The 14560-nt window shown below is 38.7% G+C and overlaps 2 protein-coding genes across 3 annotated transcripts in view; one reads left to right on the top strand and one right to left on the bottom strand.

Annotated features, from left to right (window-relative positions):
* GFM1 (G elongation factor mitochondrial 1) overlaps nt 1-14560 on the top strand; it is a 52662-nt gene that overhangs the window by 24914 nt on the left and 13188 nt on the right. Inside the window, exons 11-13 of the mRNA XM_006079558.4 lie at nt 1252-1308; nt 3867-4004; nt 5070-5152. Coding sequence (XP_006079620.2) covers nt 1252-1308; nt 3867-4004; nt 5070-5152 — 278 coding nt within the window. The remainder of the gene's footprint in view (nt 1-1251; nt 1309-3866; nt 4005-5069; nt 5153-14560) is intronic.
* LXN (latexin) lies at nt 5188-12796 on the bottom strand. 2 transcript variants are annotated; one of them, XM_006079557.4, is made up of 6 exons: nt 12432-12775; nt 11136-11198; nt 9643-9820; nt 9211-9347; nt 5790-5852; nt 5188-5524 (listed from the first exon to the last, which is right to left on the bottom strand). In XM_006079557.4, the coding sequence occupies exons 1-6, from the start codon at nt 12558-12560 to the stop codon at nt 5426-5428; spliced, it is 669 nt and encodes a 222-aa protein (XP_006079619.2). In that variant the 5' UTR covers nt 12561-12775; the 3' UTR covers nt 5188-5425. The 2 variants fall into 2 exon arrangements, with proteins under 2 accessions (XP_006079619.2, XP_045022168.1); XM_045166233.1 differs by lacking the exon at nt 5790-5852 and having other exon boundaries at nt 12432-12796.

The raw sequence follows: 14560 nt of genomic DNA, 5'->3' as shown, positions 1-14560 counted from the left end.
CAGAAAAACAATCACAGAAGTGTTCATTGAGTGCCACAGGTATCAAGTGTAGATTGGTTGTGGCTCTTTTCATGTCAACTGAACAAGTGCCCTGTGTTAGCTAACTTACCTGATTTTTCTTAGTGAAATCATTCCACCCTCCTCCAAGGTTTAGCATGGAGGGAAAATCCCCTAGGTAGCCTGGCCTGTGTGGCGGTGACTCCTCCCTGAGACCTGCCTCCGCACTGTGGTGCATCCCTGATTGTTGTCACCACCATCAGGCTGGTCCCAGCCAAGTGCTCCTTCCTTAGTAACTCGGCAGCTGGAGAGAGGCTGCCTCCCTCAGTCTCCTAGAGAACCATAAGAGCAGACTGTAACATTTAGGCTGGACTCCGGGGAATTGCATAACAGATCAGAACTGTGCTCTGCAGGCAGGATGCAACTAGACTTCCTGCCTTTCAGTCCCCTTCACGCCCGCCCCCTTTTTGCCCCCACAGGAGGGCGGCTCTTCTACAGTATGACCATGTGTTCATGAGGGTGCTTCCTCTCCTGAATTCAGTAAAGGAAGAATATGAGTACAAAGGGGATAGGAGCTTACAGGAGGTTGTTTATATATAAGAACTTGTCCAGACCTAATAGATGATCTCTGTAGTAGCTCCTATATCCTATGATGAATTCTTAATTTTATAATTTAGCTTTTTTGTTTAAAGTATTCTCTGATGTCTGTGGTTTTACATGTGGAGTTAGGACACTACAAAAATCAGTTTCAATAAGTGGACTTTTTAATAAGTATTAGTGATGAGACTTTCTCTAAACTTGTCATTAGCAGTATGAAGGGACTGGAGGTTGTGGGAAGTGCTCGAGCTTTGAAGCAAATAGACTTTGGTCAGAGCCTTACTTCTGCCCTGTGCTACTGCTGGCCCTTGACCAAGTTATTCATTTTTCTTGCCAACCCTTTAATTATTTTATTTGTAAAATGGGGATAATAAAATCCATCTGCCTCTTAGAGTTGTGACTGGTTGAATAAGATATGGTATGTATGAAGAATCTAGTCCCTTTCTCTGCTTCTCTTATCAATGACTGCAGTATAACCTTTATTTATATATTAATATACTCATCATTTGATGAAAAGCAGAGCAAGATATATTTTGTCTGCCTTAAAGATGTTGACTATAGTGTTTTTTCTGCTGTAAAGAACATTAAAATTAATCCATCTCTGACATATACAGTACTGTATTTGAATTCTTGTCTGTTCTTTTAAAAATGTTTTAGGAGTCAATTCATGTTCCCGATCCTGTCATTTCAATAGCAATGAAGCCGTCTAACAAGGTAGGAGTCTGATTTAGCACTTAGTAAATCACAGTAAAACCTTGAGCTCATTTTCACCTGTCTCCACAATGCATATGGTGTCTTGGGTTGACCATAAGCACTCTTATGGACTCTGTTTCCTTTTCTGGTATTCAAATCATCTTTTAAAATTTACCAGTCTATTACTAGGAAGTACTCCTCAGAATATTTGAAGAAGTTGATGGTTTTAACATATTCATGAGACTGTGCTTTATAACTCTTACCATAGTAAAGGTATATCATTGGCTCCAGAATGGTAAGTGTAAGTAACTTCCTAGATGCAGATCATAAGAGATAGAAAAGAGGAAACTGGGGCATTTGTCTTAAATTGCAGAAAAACCTCACTGTAAAGAACATTAGAATATTGCATCAAGTAATTGCCTCATGGATTATAGTATATCTCCACATCTATGGTAGTTACGTGGTAAACGTCTGATTATAACATGGAAGGCCTGCAAATAAGACTGTTTTGACTCACTTTCAGATATTACAGTTTTATGATTGTATTTCATGTCATTTAGCTTTTTAGTCAAAACTGCTTGAATAGGTTCTGTATTTGCATAACTTGTCACTGAAATTAGTCCTGATCTTGAACCATAATTGTTTAGTTCTTAAGTTGGTTATATTCATAACTGTCATGTTAATGCACTTTATTGAAATTAATTCATTTATGCATTGAGTGAACATTTTATGATCTCTTGTCATTTAGGTACTATCATTATAGAACATGTTCTGTTTTATTGTCTTATGGATATATTAATGGCTACTGCTTCACCTGTTTTGAGGAACTTGAGATTTTCCTTCTCAAATTACAGAAAAGAGAATGTCGAGGTGGCAAGAAACATTCAGTCACTCCATCTCAGAAATTTGAAGCAAGTCGAACCTTATATCTTACCACAGTGATATACCAGTTTGTTCAAAGTTCTTTGCCAAATTGGTTGCTTTTCCCTTCGGAAGACAAAGGACTAGAAGTTAAAAATATTCTTTATTCCTAAATTCAGAGTTTATGTAGACATTTTACTGTTGATAGTTCACAATAATGGATGGAAATCAAATGGATCAATATTCAAAAAGCTTTTTGGTGTCTCAGGGTTGTCTGCTTGCTGGAGTTAATACAAATCAAATAATGAAACCCTGCATAAAACCCTGAATCTCAGTAGTGGGGCAGCTTGTAAGTTGAGACCCTGGCCAATGCAGGGAAAAGGGAAAAGACTTTGAAGGTAGACTAACTTAAGATTCACTCCTAGTTAGCTGTGTGGCCTTGAGCAAGTCACTTGACTTCTCTGTACCTAGCTTCCTCACCTGTAAAATGGGGATAATTCTACCTTGCAGCCTTGTGGTTAGAATTCCAGATAACATAAACAAAACACAGTAACACCTCTTTAGCTACATATGTGGCTGTTAACACTGGTGATTCAGGGCTTGTTAATTTTCTATTGCTGCCATAAGAAATTAGCAAAAACTTAGTGGCTTAAAAACAGTACAAATGTATTACTTTACAGTTGTATAGGTCACAATTCACAGTTCTTAATGGGATAAAATGAAGTATTGGCAAGATTGTGTTCCTTTCTTGGAGGCTCTGGGGGACAGTTTGGTTCCTTGCTTGCTTAGATTGTTGGCAGAATTCAGCTCCTCGTTGTAGGACTTGAGATTTCCGTGCTGTCATCTGAGGGCCATCCCTAGCTTCTAGAGGCTGCTCGTAGCCCCCTTTCTCCTGTCTTCAGTGCCAGCAACAGTGAAATGAGCCCCTGTCATGCTTCAGATATCTCCTGTTATTTCCTGCTTATCTCTCAACTGCCCTTCTTCATTCCTCTTCCATTTTTAAAGTCTCATGCAATTACACTGGACCTGTCCAGATTATTCATGATAATCTCCCCATCTGAAGAGTCTGTAACCTTAATCATATCCACAGAGTCCCTTTTATCAGGTAAGGTAAGAGATTTGGGGGGAATGGCGCTTGTCTTTAAAGAAGAACACCATTCTGCTTACCACATAAGGAATTAACATCTAATTAATAGAGGATAGAGGTACATCAGACTACATCCAGGTAGATTATTTGGAAGTGGAGATGTCTCAGTGTGCATTTGCTGGTCTTAACTGTCCTCTCGAACCTAGAGTCTTGGCTACCATGCTGATTTCTTTGACTTAGGATTTCTAAACTGTAACACAGTTAGTTGATTACAGCCTCAACCAATCCTTTGGTTTAGGATTTCTAAACTGTAACACAGATTCTACTTTCTGTTTTATGGGGAGTTTTCCACAAATGGAGAGATTTTGTCAATAGCAAAGGGCAGAGTTAAGCCTTAGACTCTTGAATCTTGGTGTGAAAATAAAATTGTGTAAGTTAGCTGTTCCTTGCTCTCTTGTGTGGTATCCAAGCTCATATATTAAAATAGCGTGAAGAACTTAAATGGTAGATCATTTTTATTTAACTGCCCATGTATTTGATTTCATTCAGTCAGATTCTTTTAACAGTTTCATTGCTTATCATGCTTAGTACAATGTATAATGTTTTTTGTTTGTTTTTTTTTTTTTTTAAGAATGATCTGGAAAAATTTTCCAAAGGTATTGGCAGGTTTACAAGAGAAGATCCCACATTTAAAGTCCACTTTGACACTGAGAGCAAAGAGACAATTGTATCTGGAATGGGAGAATTACACCTGGAAATCTATGCTCAGGTAGTAAATAACAAAGAAGTTACAGTCACGTCATTTATGTCTGTGTTTTAAGAGTGTAAAAGTCAAGAATTCTCAGTCTAATGGTCATAAACTAATAGTGGTTCTTCAGTCTTCACTCTGGTTTTTTATCCAGATGTGGAATACTGCATCTTCTGCTGTCTGTTACTAATTAATTACTTTTGATCTCTGAATCTTTTTATTTGTAAACCATTGCAGTCAGACCATCCATCCATACCTAGGTCATGGTTCTTTGGGTCAAGTATATCTCTAAGGTCTCAGCCTTAGGGGGACAACCTCAGGGAGAAACCGGCTGAGAAAGTCAGCCCACCAGTACTCACTCTCCAGACCGTTTCTTACCTGTTTTCTTCTCAAGTCAGTACTTGAAGATCAATATAATATAGATAAACAAATGGGTAGATGTGAGACCCTACTTTCCTAGGAAAGGTCTTATGTGTATATGAATGAGATCAAAATATATATGACTTATTTTTTTAATATAACTGACTTATGATAAAAATTCTGGTTGTAATTATATCTCTGAAGTTGAGATAGTAGAAAATTCTGACAATAGATCCATATACCATTCCAATAAATATGTAATAAAATGGAGCAAAGGTAAGGTTTTAGTAGATTAACCGAAGGTAAGTGTAAGTTAATCAGTCTAAATTAGAATTTGTTTATATAAAATCTGTAAAAGTTTGTAATGTATTTATCCTCATAAGGTACTTAAGTTATTTTAGATTTATTATTTGCTCATCATAACCTTCCCTGGTGCCTCAGATGGTAAAGCATCTGCCTGCAATGCAGGAAACCCCTGGGTTGGGAAAATTCCCTGAAGAAGGGGATGGCAACCCACTCCAGTATTCTTGCCTGGAGAATCCCATGGACAGAGGAGCCTGATGGGCTACAGTCTGTGGGGTCACAAAGAGTCGGACATGACTGAGTGACAGTTTCACTTTTAAATGAATCCTTCTGAGGTAATTAAGACTCTTAGGATTTTTCTTCTTTTAGTTTATTATTTTTTAATTTAAATATATCAAAAAAGATCTCTCTTGTTCTTTTTAGCGAATGGAAAGAGAATATGGCTGTCCTTGTATCACAGGAAAGCCGAAAGTTGCTTTCAGAGAGACTATTATGGCCCCTGTTCCGTAAGTATCCAACACGATGAAACAAGCGATGAGGCTGGAATTAAAAGGTTTTATTAGGGGTATACATGGCGCCGCTACTGTTGATAAGACACTTGTACACTGTGATGCTCTTTATTATGGAAGCTATGTAGTTCTGTACTGTAATCAGGCCATTTATAGCTAATGACACTTTTGGGATTTGTCTAACCCCTTAAGCTAGATATCAATGAAGACTGGTACACAGGTCATCATTAACAAGCATGTTTACACTTAATCCAATGTTATGGTCTTCGTTTATTCCAATTGTGCTTCCTTTGGCAGACGGCTATTATGTTTTACTTTAGTACCATATTGTGGATGCCAGAGAACTTGCATTTGCCAAGGAATAATCTCCTGCAAGTAAAAGAAACTAATGCTGTGATAAAATTAAAAACGTTTAGGAAAACAGTTGGATTTATATTCTATTGGAGACAAACAGTCCTCATAAGGATAGCACAAGAAAAGTTAAATTGCTACAAGTGGTAATATACTTCAACCTGGTGCCTATTTGAATTTACATGAATTCTGATTTAGAGTCAAAATTAACAAGGCATACACTGAGCACAAAGTGAGTCTCAATTTCCAAAGTGACATTAAATAATGGTAAATGATACTATACCTGAGATGCAATGTCATGAAGGAGAATAGTGTAGTCTAACTCAATGAAGTCATCATTTCTTTGCTATAATAAAAAATAAAAACCTGGCATTTTAAACTTAGTATCATTGGCAAAAGGTATATTTTAATTTTAAAAATCAGTTTTCATTAGTAGATGGTAATACTTAAGTAAAATTAAAAATTAAATGTTGTGGAATTCCCTGCAGTCCAGTATTTAGGACTCCATGCATTCACTGCAGGGCGCATGGGTTCAATCCCTGGTCGGGGAACTAAGATTCTACGTGCCACACAGCACAGCCAAAAAATTACAAACTGAATGTTATAATTTATTTGGCCTGGCAGAAAAACTATTCTCTTAGAAATAAGATTTGTTTCAAACTATGTTTAAAATCTTTTTTTTTTTCCCATTCCTTACTCTCTAAATCATTTACCCTTTCTGTTTTTAGTTTCTGAGTTGTGGAACTCATAACATTTATAGTCTATAATTTGAACATTTTAAAACATTACAGTCGATAATTTGTCATTTAAATTCCTTAATATTTCCATTGCTCAAAAAAGCATCGTTTAAGGGATAAACAGCTGAAATGAGTGTTTACACTAAAGAAAACCAATTTTATAATAGAAATTCTCTTTTAAAAAACTGAAAATAATAATATGTAATACTTGATTTTGTAACTAAAGCTTTGATCTATGCTGTCTACTGCTTTGGACATCTAAAGTACACCATCAACTACACGGAAATATCGTATCTACATAGTTTCAAACCTTGATCATCAGAAATTTGCTGTACTTAAACAAGGCTCTTAAACACTTATAATGAGGCATTGAAAAATCCTGTGGCTCCTTTGGTTAACAGTAATTATAAAGATGGCCCCAGGATTGAATAAAACTATTCTCTCTTTATAGTCTCTTGAAACAATCCCTATTGACTATATCAATAAAGAAGGTCCTTTAAGGATAAGGTAAGATAGGCTCGATGAAGGACAGAAATGGTATGGACCTAACAGAAGCAGAAGATATTAAGAAGAGGTGGCAAGAATACATAGAAGAACTGTACAAAAAAGATCTTCATGACCAAGATAATCACAATGGTGTGATCACTGACCTAGAGCCAGACATCCTGGAATGTGAGGTCAAGTGGGCCTTAGAAAGCATCACTACAAACAAAGCTAGTGGAGGTGATGGAATTCCAGTTGAGCTATTTCAAATCCTGAAAGATGATGCTGTGAAAGTGCTGCACTCAATATGCCAGCAAATTTGGAAAACTCAGCAGTGGCCACAGGACTGGAAAAAGTCAGTTTTCATTCCAATCCCAAAGAAAGGCAATGCCAAAGAATGCTCAAACTACCGCACAATTGCACTCATCTCACACGCTAGTGCTCAAAATTCTCACACGCTAATGCTCAAAATTCTCCAAGCCATGCTTCAGCAATACGTGAACCGTGAACTTCCAGATGTTCAAGCTGGTTTTAGAAAACGCAAAGGAACCAGACATCAAATTGCCAACATCCGCTGGATCATGGAAAAAGCAAGAGAGTTCCAGAAAAACATCTATTTCTGCTTTAGTGACTATGCCAAAGCCTTTGACTGTGTGGATCACAATAAACTGTGGAAAATTCTGCAAGACATGGGAATACCAGACCATCTGACCTGCCTCTCGAGAAACCTATATGCAGGTCAGGAAGCAACAGTTAGAACTGGACATGGAACAACAGACTGGTTCCAAATAGGAAAAGGAGTACGTCAGGCTGTATATTGTCACCCTGCTTATTTAACTTCTATGCAGAGTACATCATGAGAAACGCTGGGCTGGAAGAAGCACAAGCTGGAATCAAGATTTCTGGGAGAAATATCAATAACCTCAGATATGCAGATGACACCATGCTTATGGCAGAAAGTGAAGAGGAACTAAAAAGCCTCTTGATGAAAGTGAAAGACGAGAGTGAAAAAGTTGGCTTAAAGCTCAACATTCAGAAAACGAAGATCATGGCATCTGGTCCCATCACTTCATAGGAAATAGATGGGGAAACAGTGGAAACAGTGTCAGACTTTATTTTGGGGGGCTCCAAAATCTCTGCAGATGGTGATTGCAGCCATGAAATTAAATGACACTTAACTCCTTGGAAGGAAAGTTATGACCAACCTAGATAGCATGTTGAAAAGCAGAGACATTACTTTCTCAACAAAGGTCCGTCTACTCAAGGCTATGGTTTTTCCTGTGGTCATGTATGGATGTGAGAGTTGGACTGTGAAGAAAGCTGAGCACTGAAGAATTGATGCTTTTGAACTGTAGTGTTCGAGAAGACTCTTGCGAGTCCCTTGGACTGCAAGGAGACCCAACCAGTCCATTCTAAGGGAGATCAGCCCTGGGTGTTCTTTGGAGGGAATGATGCTAAAGCTGAAACTCCAGTACTTTGGCCACCTCATGCAAAGAGTTGACTCATTGGAAAAGACCCTGATGCTGGGAGGGATTGGGGGCAGGAGGGGAAGGGGATGACAGAGGATGAGATGGCTGGATGGCATCACTGACTCGATGGACATGAGTTTGAGTGAACTACAGGAGTTGGTGATGGACAGGGAGGCCTGGCGTGCTGCAATTCATGGGGTCGCAAAGAGTCGGACACGACTGAGCAACTGAACTGAACTGAAAGACAGGAAGGTTACTTATGTGTGATCTAGCCCAAAGGTATCTGATAGGTAGTTGCAAGTTTGTGGAGTAAAGGTGCTCCAGCTTTCTTGCATTTTGTTATCAACAAACTGAGATAATCCAATGGAAAGTGCTTTTCTCTTACAGAATCTTTTTTCTTGCATTCCATTGAATACTACTAGTGGATTTTTTTTTTTCTTTTAAACCTCTTAATAAAGCTAAACTCAATTTGTTTTAATCTCTTTAACATCTAGAAAGAGGCAGTTTGGAGTAGTTCTGTCAGACTTAAAGCACATGCTAGCAACAAACAAGATAGGAGGTGGGCAGTTATGACTGGATGGGTTATCAAAGACAGTTGTTGGCAGCAAGCTTCATAGAGACTGAGATGCTAATATTTTATTTTGGCGGATCCAGGTGGGGAAAAGGTCAACCCTCTGTCTAGCTCTGGCACTAACATTTGAGGAGAGGAAAAAAAGCAAAGGTAGTTTCAGTATCATATGATTATAGTAATCAGAACACAAAACTTAGGTTGCCAAAGGAAATGATCTGTATTAAGCTGCATACAAAAACCATTGCCAAATTATAAGTGAAGACTTCACTCTTGAAACTGCAGCTTCACCTTCTCCAGCCTTGATAACTGACCTCTCCTTCAAATACTGAGTTCACTACTATAAATACAGAATGACTGAAGGGGCACTAGTTACCCCATCATGAATTATGACACCTTTTGTAAATATTGAACCTATTTAGAGTGTATTTTATAGAAATTACTTACCACTTGCTTGACAGTTTGAATTTTTGCCATTTTATACCATGTATTTTCAGTAGAATTTTGCCATATTATATAGCCACTGGCAACCCAGGCTAAATGTCGAACTGGCTTCATTTCTGGAGGTACATTTCCAAAACTGTCTGGTGAAGGAAATATTTATATGATAAATGGAATTATTTTACATAGAGAGTATTAACCTTTTAAAATATAAATTCTAAGTCATTTCTTACATTTCTTCAAATGTGTGCAGAAAGTAATTAAGCTATGTCTATAAAGTCCTAAGGCCTTTATTGTTGCTAGATTAGTAATGAATATTTTTGTGAAAGTCAGTTTATTTCCAGCATAATGTAAACATCTTAACAATTTTGAGCACAGGTAAGTTGATACTGTTTTTAAAATTGAAAAAATATTTTCCTCTGCTATATATTTATATACCTGGAATATTTTGTGCGTCTAGTGGTTCCTTCATGGACTTGAGTCTTTGATAAAATGTGTTATCTTCTTCATCTGGGTTTTTTCCAATTTCTCCTTCAAATGTGAAGTTGACTTCCGGTGCAGTATCTTGTCCTGTTGGAGGGTACAGTACTTCAGCTGTGCAGTTCACTGTGACTTCCTGTTTGAAACATTTTGCAAAAGATCTTTACATGTAGATGGACATCCATTACTAATTATTATTCTTTGAGATAGAACCTTTAAAGCATTGTCCCCCTGTGGTATTACTTCAGACTGGACTTGAATGTGCCTATTTCAGAGGTATCTAATTCATGGTTGCCCAGTAATTTTCTTGAAGTGAACTCACTCAGTCGTGTCCGAGTCTTTGCGACCCTGTGGACTGTAGCCTTCCAGGCTTTTCCGTCTATGGGATTTTCCAAGCAAGAGTACTGGAGTGGGTTGCCATTTCCTTCTCCAGGGGTTCTTTCCAACCGAGGGATCGAACCCAGGTCTCCTGCATTGTAGGCAGACGCTTTACCATCTGAGCCACTAGGGAAGTCAATTTTCTTAGAGGTAGCTAAAATAGGTAACTTAGTTTATAACTTATAAAGTCTCATAATCTTGTAAATTCGTTGAAAACTTTGACTGTATTTTAGTAGTAATGGGAAGTCCATCTCTAAGGCAGATTTTATTCTGACTTTATTAAGTCATTCTATTCTTCTCTCCTCCTGAAATAACAGAAATTTTCTCAAACTCAGATTCTTCCATCTGTATCCAGATGTAAAATGAGAAGATTGTAGCATTGGTTCTGCTTTATCAAGATGAACATTCGTCCAGCAGCTCAGATGCCTTTTAGTGGATCTCTCTCTCTTAGCCTGTATCTCTTAGTTATGCTTAACAAATGGGCAAGCTTTTTAAAATTTCAAGATGGTTATTGTACAAGTGGCAGTTCCTTCCTTTTAAGTTTGTCTTGTTAATAATTTGATAGGTGTATAATTTTTAAAATTGTCCCTGCCCCATTACTGAAGGATTCTAATCTGAACACAGTGGTATCAGTTGGCCTTTCTGTTGCTGATAAATAACTAAAAGCACTTGCTTTCTTTAAATAAAAGAAACAGAATGAGACAGAAATAAAAAACACCTAATGATGATTAGAGAGTTAATTATTTCACTTCTTCATATTATTCGCATAAATTCACACTGACCTATGCATATATAACATTTTCAAAGGAAATTTATTCGTATTGAAGTATCTAGAGCCTCTTCTAAATAGCTCAATAGAAAACTAAGTGTATCTCAGAATACACAAAAAGTAAAAACTAACCCTTGTATGGTGATCTTTTTTTTTTTTTTTGAGGCAGGAATTTCACAACTTTTTCTCAAAAAAAAAAAAAAAAAACCCCCAAAACCAAATCAATCCTATGATTTGATCAGCAGAGGTGACCTGGAATGTAAGGAATCAAATTTTATTTCATAATAAAGGATATTTCACTTACTTTTTGGATAATTTCTTCCACAGAAAATTTAAGGCGGTACTTATGGCCTCTTCCTGGAATATCCTAAAATTAAGAAAATGTGTTTTTATAACAACAAATAAAGTCTTTATATTGTTAGAGGAATCCATTCTCTTTTGATGGGGCCAGGGGAAGCTGACTGTTGGAGGTAAATGACTAAAGCCTTAGACCTTGAGCAAGGCATGTCACCGTGTGTGTGATGTCTAATTTAGCAGGTCTTCTAAGCAGGGTTATTTTGGATGAGAACAAGAGTGGGATAAAAGCATATATAATCGGTTATAATTCACTTTCAATCATCAGAGAACGCTGACATCTGGATCCGGGACCCTGAGTTCCACATAAGAAATTTTAACATTTTTAATTCTAAAGATGACAAATAGGATACCCACTGAAAAGATTTTTCATAAAGCCTCCAAACAATTCCACTTTGAGTCAGATTACTGCAAAGTGATTAGAGATGTTATACTGCTTTTACTTGTGTATTAGTGGACCTGCAGAATGAGACTTGAATAAATTTTATAACAGTAAGACAAACATTTCAGTACTTCACTTTTGAATCAAGATACAATTGAAAGTTTATACCTAATTATGTTACCTGGTGTGGTTTTGAAATATGTACTCCCTGTCAGCTCTTACAGACTGTTAGCAGTTAAACTTCTGTCAGATCCATTAGATTTCAGTAAAATGGAAACAAGCTTAGTGGTTGCTAAAGTCTTAAGCATAGCACTTAATTTAACCCGTTAGCCAGAGAGAGCCCATCACCCACAGCAGTCAACAGCAGTAGTGTTTGGGGTGGTGGAAGTGAAGCTTCAGCCCACAGTTCCTTCACTCTGACTTTGTTTTGGTCAAATGAACAATTGGTCTTAAATTTTAGGCAATGAAGAATCTTAGGCAAGATCAGATCTTTTGTTGGTCCAGATTGGAGCAGTAGATGAGAAACGTGGTACCAGTTTTAAGAAACTTTTGAAAACGGTTCCTATAGGTTTCACTTGGGAAAAGGGCAGAAGCCGCCGCAAACTGAGAACATTTATCCATTTCCTTATAATAGTGCCCATAAAAACTGTATCAGTGTGTGTTTCCCTGTGAAAACAATAAACAGCCCCGGAGCTGCCCCCAGAGACTAGAGAAATGCCAGAAATACCAGCTTCTTTAGAGAGACGGCAGCAGTGAGACCCGAAACAGGCATGGTGTCTGGGGGAGTTGGGAGCAGACGAGCAGGGAGCGGAGGGAATGGAGGGAACGCTCGCCGGTGCCCCCACCGCCCTCTGCCTGACTCACCTCCAGGCTGGCTTGTTCGACTGTCTGCACCAGAAACACCTTGTGGGGAGTCCCCTGCTGGTAGTTGATGCAACTCTCTACCACCGAGGCCGCCCTTGCGGCCGGGTAGTGGGTCGGAGGGATTTCCATTCTTGCTGAGTGTTGGCTGGGCTTGCGAGCGTCCGCGTCCCCGTCCCCGTCCTGCCTGCTGCTGGGTACCCCAGCCGGAAAAGTCCTCCCGCCGTCTCGGGGCTGGGCGTGGGCTGGGGCGGGGTCACCAGCTCCTTCCCGCTCTCCCTCCTTCCCTCCTTCCGATTCTGAAAGCAGCTGCCTGGGAGCTGGCTCCAAGCCAGGGCCCCTTGTGGAGCCCCGCCCTGCTGCCGCCTGCAACTACTCTCCCGTTCCTGCACTGAGAGCCCCCTCCACCTTTAAGTGGGGGTAGGGAGGGAATCGGGGGTTGGGGGTGGGTTGTCCGGGACTACATCCTGCCTTTTACCAACCTTAACAGAAGTGCGGGGAGGGGATTTCTGGCTTTTGCCTTACTGCAGCGTCGCCTCTGGGGCTTCGAGTTTCCCTCTCCGTGAAAAAAGTCTGGTTGCTTCACTTGCAGACTGGAGCAACTTCTTTATCCACCATCCACAGTGTCAGGCTCGGGGCAAAGTCCAGAGGAGCTCCTGGTAGTGAGTGATTGTGATTCCTTCTTTTCCCTCTCCTTTCCAGGAACAATCTTGCTCATCCCCAGCTTTCTGTGATGTTGGACTGGTTCTGCCCAAATCAGGGTTTGAAAGACTGCAAACGATAGCATTAATTTGGAGGATTATGTAATTTAGGGCAGGGGGATTTTAAAAGATACTTGGACCCTTCTCTTCCTTTGCTAATCTTAGAAAGACAAGCTTTTGATCACACCATGCTTCCAACTTTCTGGATCACTTTGAAAGAGGATTAAAACGTAGTTTAAAACCAAGTTTATACAAGGCACTGCATGTAAGTACTTCTGACAAAAGCAGTTTTAAAAAGCTCCTTAAGGAAGCACAAACTTAGTAGTCAGTGCGTTCTTACTCTCCAGATCTCTTAATTACCTTTTTCTGTCACCTTTAAAGGCACTGTAGTCTAGACTGTTCTTAAGAAATGTTATTGAACTGGCAGCTAAGATCTGTTTTCTTCAGATATGTAACCAAACTGACACTGCAGCTTGTTGGCTTAGAAATAAAGATTCTTAGGTATTTTTCCCAAAATGGGTGTTGAAGGTTCTTTGGGTAGATATATATGTTGTGTTGCTTTAAAAAAAAAAAAAAAAAAGTTAAAAATGTATTTGTAATGTGTTCTCTTCTTCAAATACCCTTTTAAATTTATTTATTAATAAAGTCTTTGGAGTAAATAGATTTTTTTTTTTTTTAAGAATAGTAAGTAGTAAAGCATTCCCATCCTTTCTAGTTATATTAGCCAACAGCTGTCAAGTAACTAGAGAAAGAGTTTTGTTTCTTCTCTTCAGGCTTTTTCTGAAAAATTGAAAGCTGTTTTTCTTCTTTTGATGGAGGGGCCAGTGACTCATTCATCTAACAGCCAACCTCTTAGATAGTTGTTTGTGTGTGTGCTTAATAGTTGTGTGAATTATGTGCTCCTTTGATAGTGCCCAAGAAAGAGTGGTCAAATACATTCTGATTACATAGATCTTTTTGCTGAAAATGAAATTTTAAAGTTTCACATGCAGCTAGTTAACATCTCCTGTGTTATTACCAGTTAGAGTTGTGAGAAATACAGTATATGAGCCCTCCAAAGTCATCAGTTTGAAGCTTTAAGAATGTAATTACCATCTCTGTAGATCAAGGCTAGAAATAGAGGTACTGGATGACAGACAATATCAGGCGTTTATTTGCTAAAAACACACATACCAATTTAGGTTCTTTTAAAAATATAATTATTATATTATTGCTCAGTCATGTCTGACTCTCTGAACTGCATGGGCTGTAAAGTGTCAGGCTCCTCTGTCTATGGAATTCTCCAGGCAAGAATACTAGAGTGGGTAGCGGTTTCTTTCTCCAGGGGATCTTCCCTACTCAGGGATCGAACCTAGGTCTCCCACATTGCAGACTGAGCCACCAGGGAAGCACATAGTAAAAACTTGAAGCTGCCTGTGTAGATGTTAAATA

This window comes from Bubalus bubalis, chromosome 1, assembly GCF_019923935.1.
Source record: "Bubalus bubalis isolate 160015118507 breed Murrah chromosome 1, NDDB_SH_1, whole genome shotgun sequence".
Lineage (NCBI taxonomy): Eukaryota > Metazoa > Chordata > Mammalia > Artiodactyla > Bovidae > Bubalus > Bubalus bubalis.
Note: the sequence above shows the minus strand (reverse complement) of the source record. Positions and strands in the feature narration are given on the sequence as shown.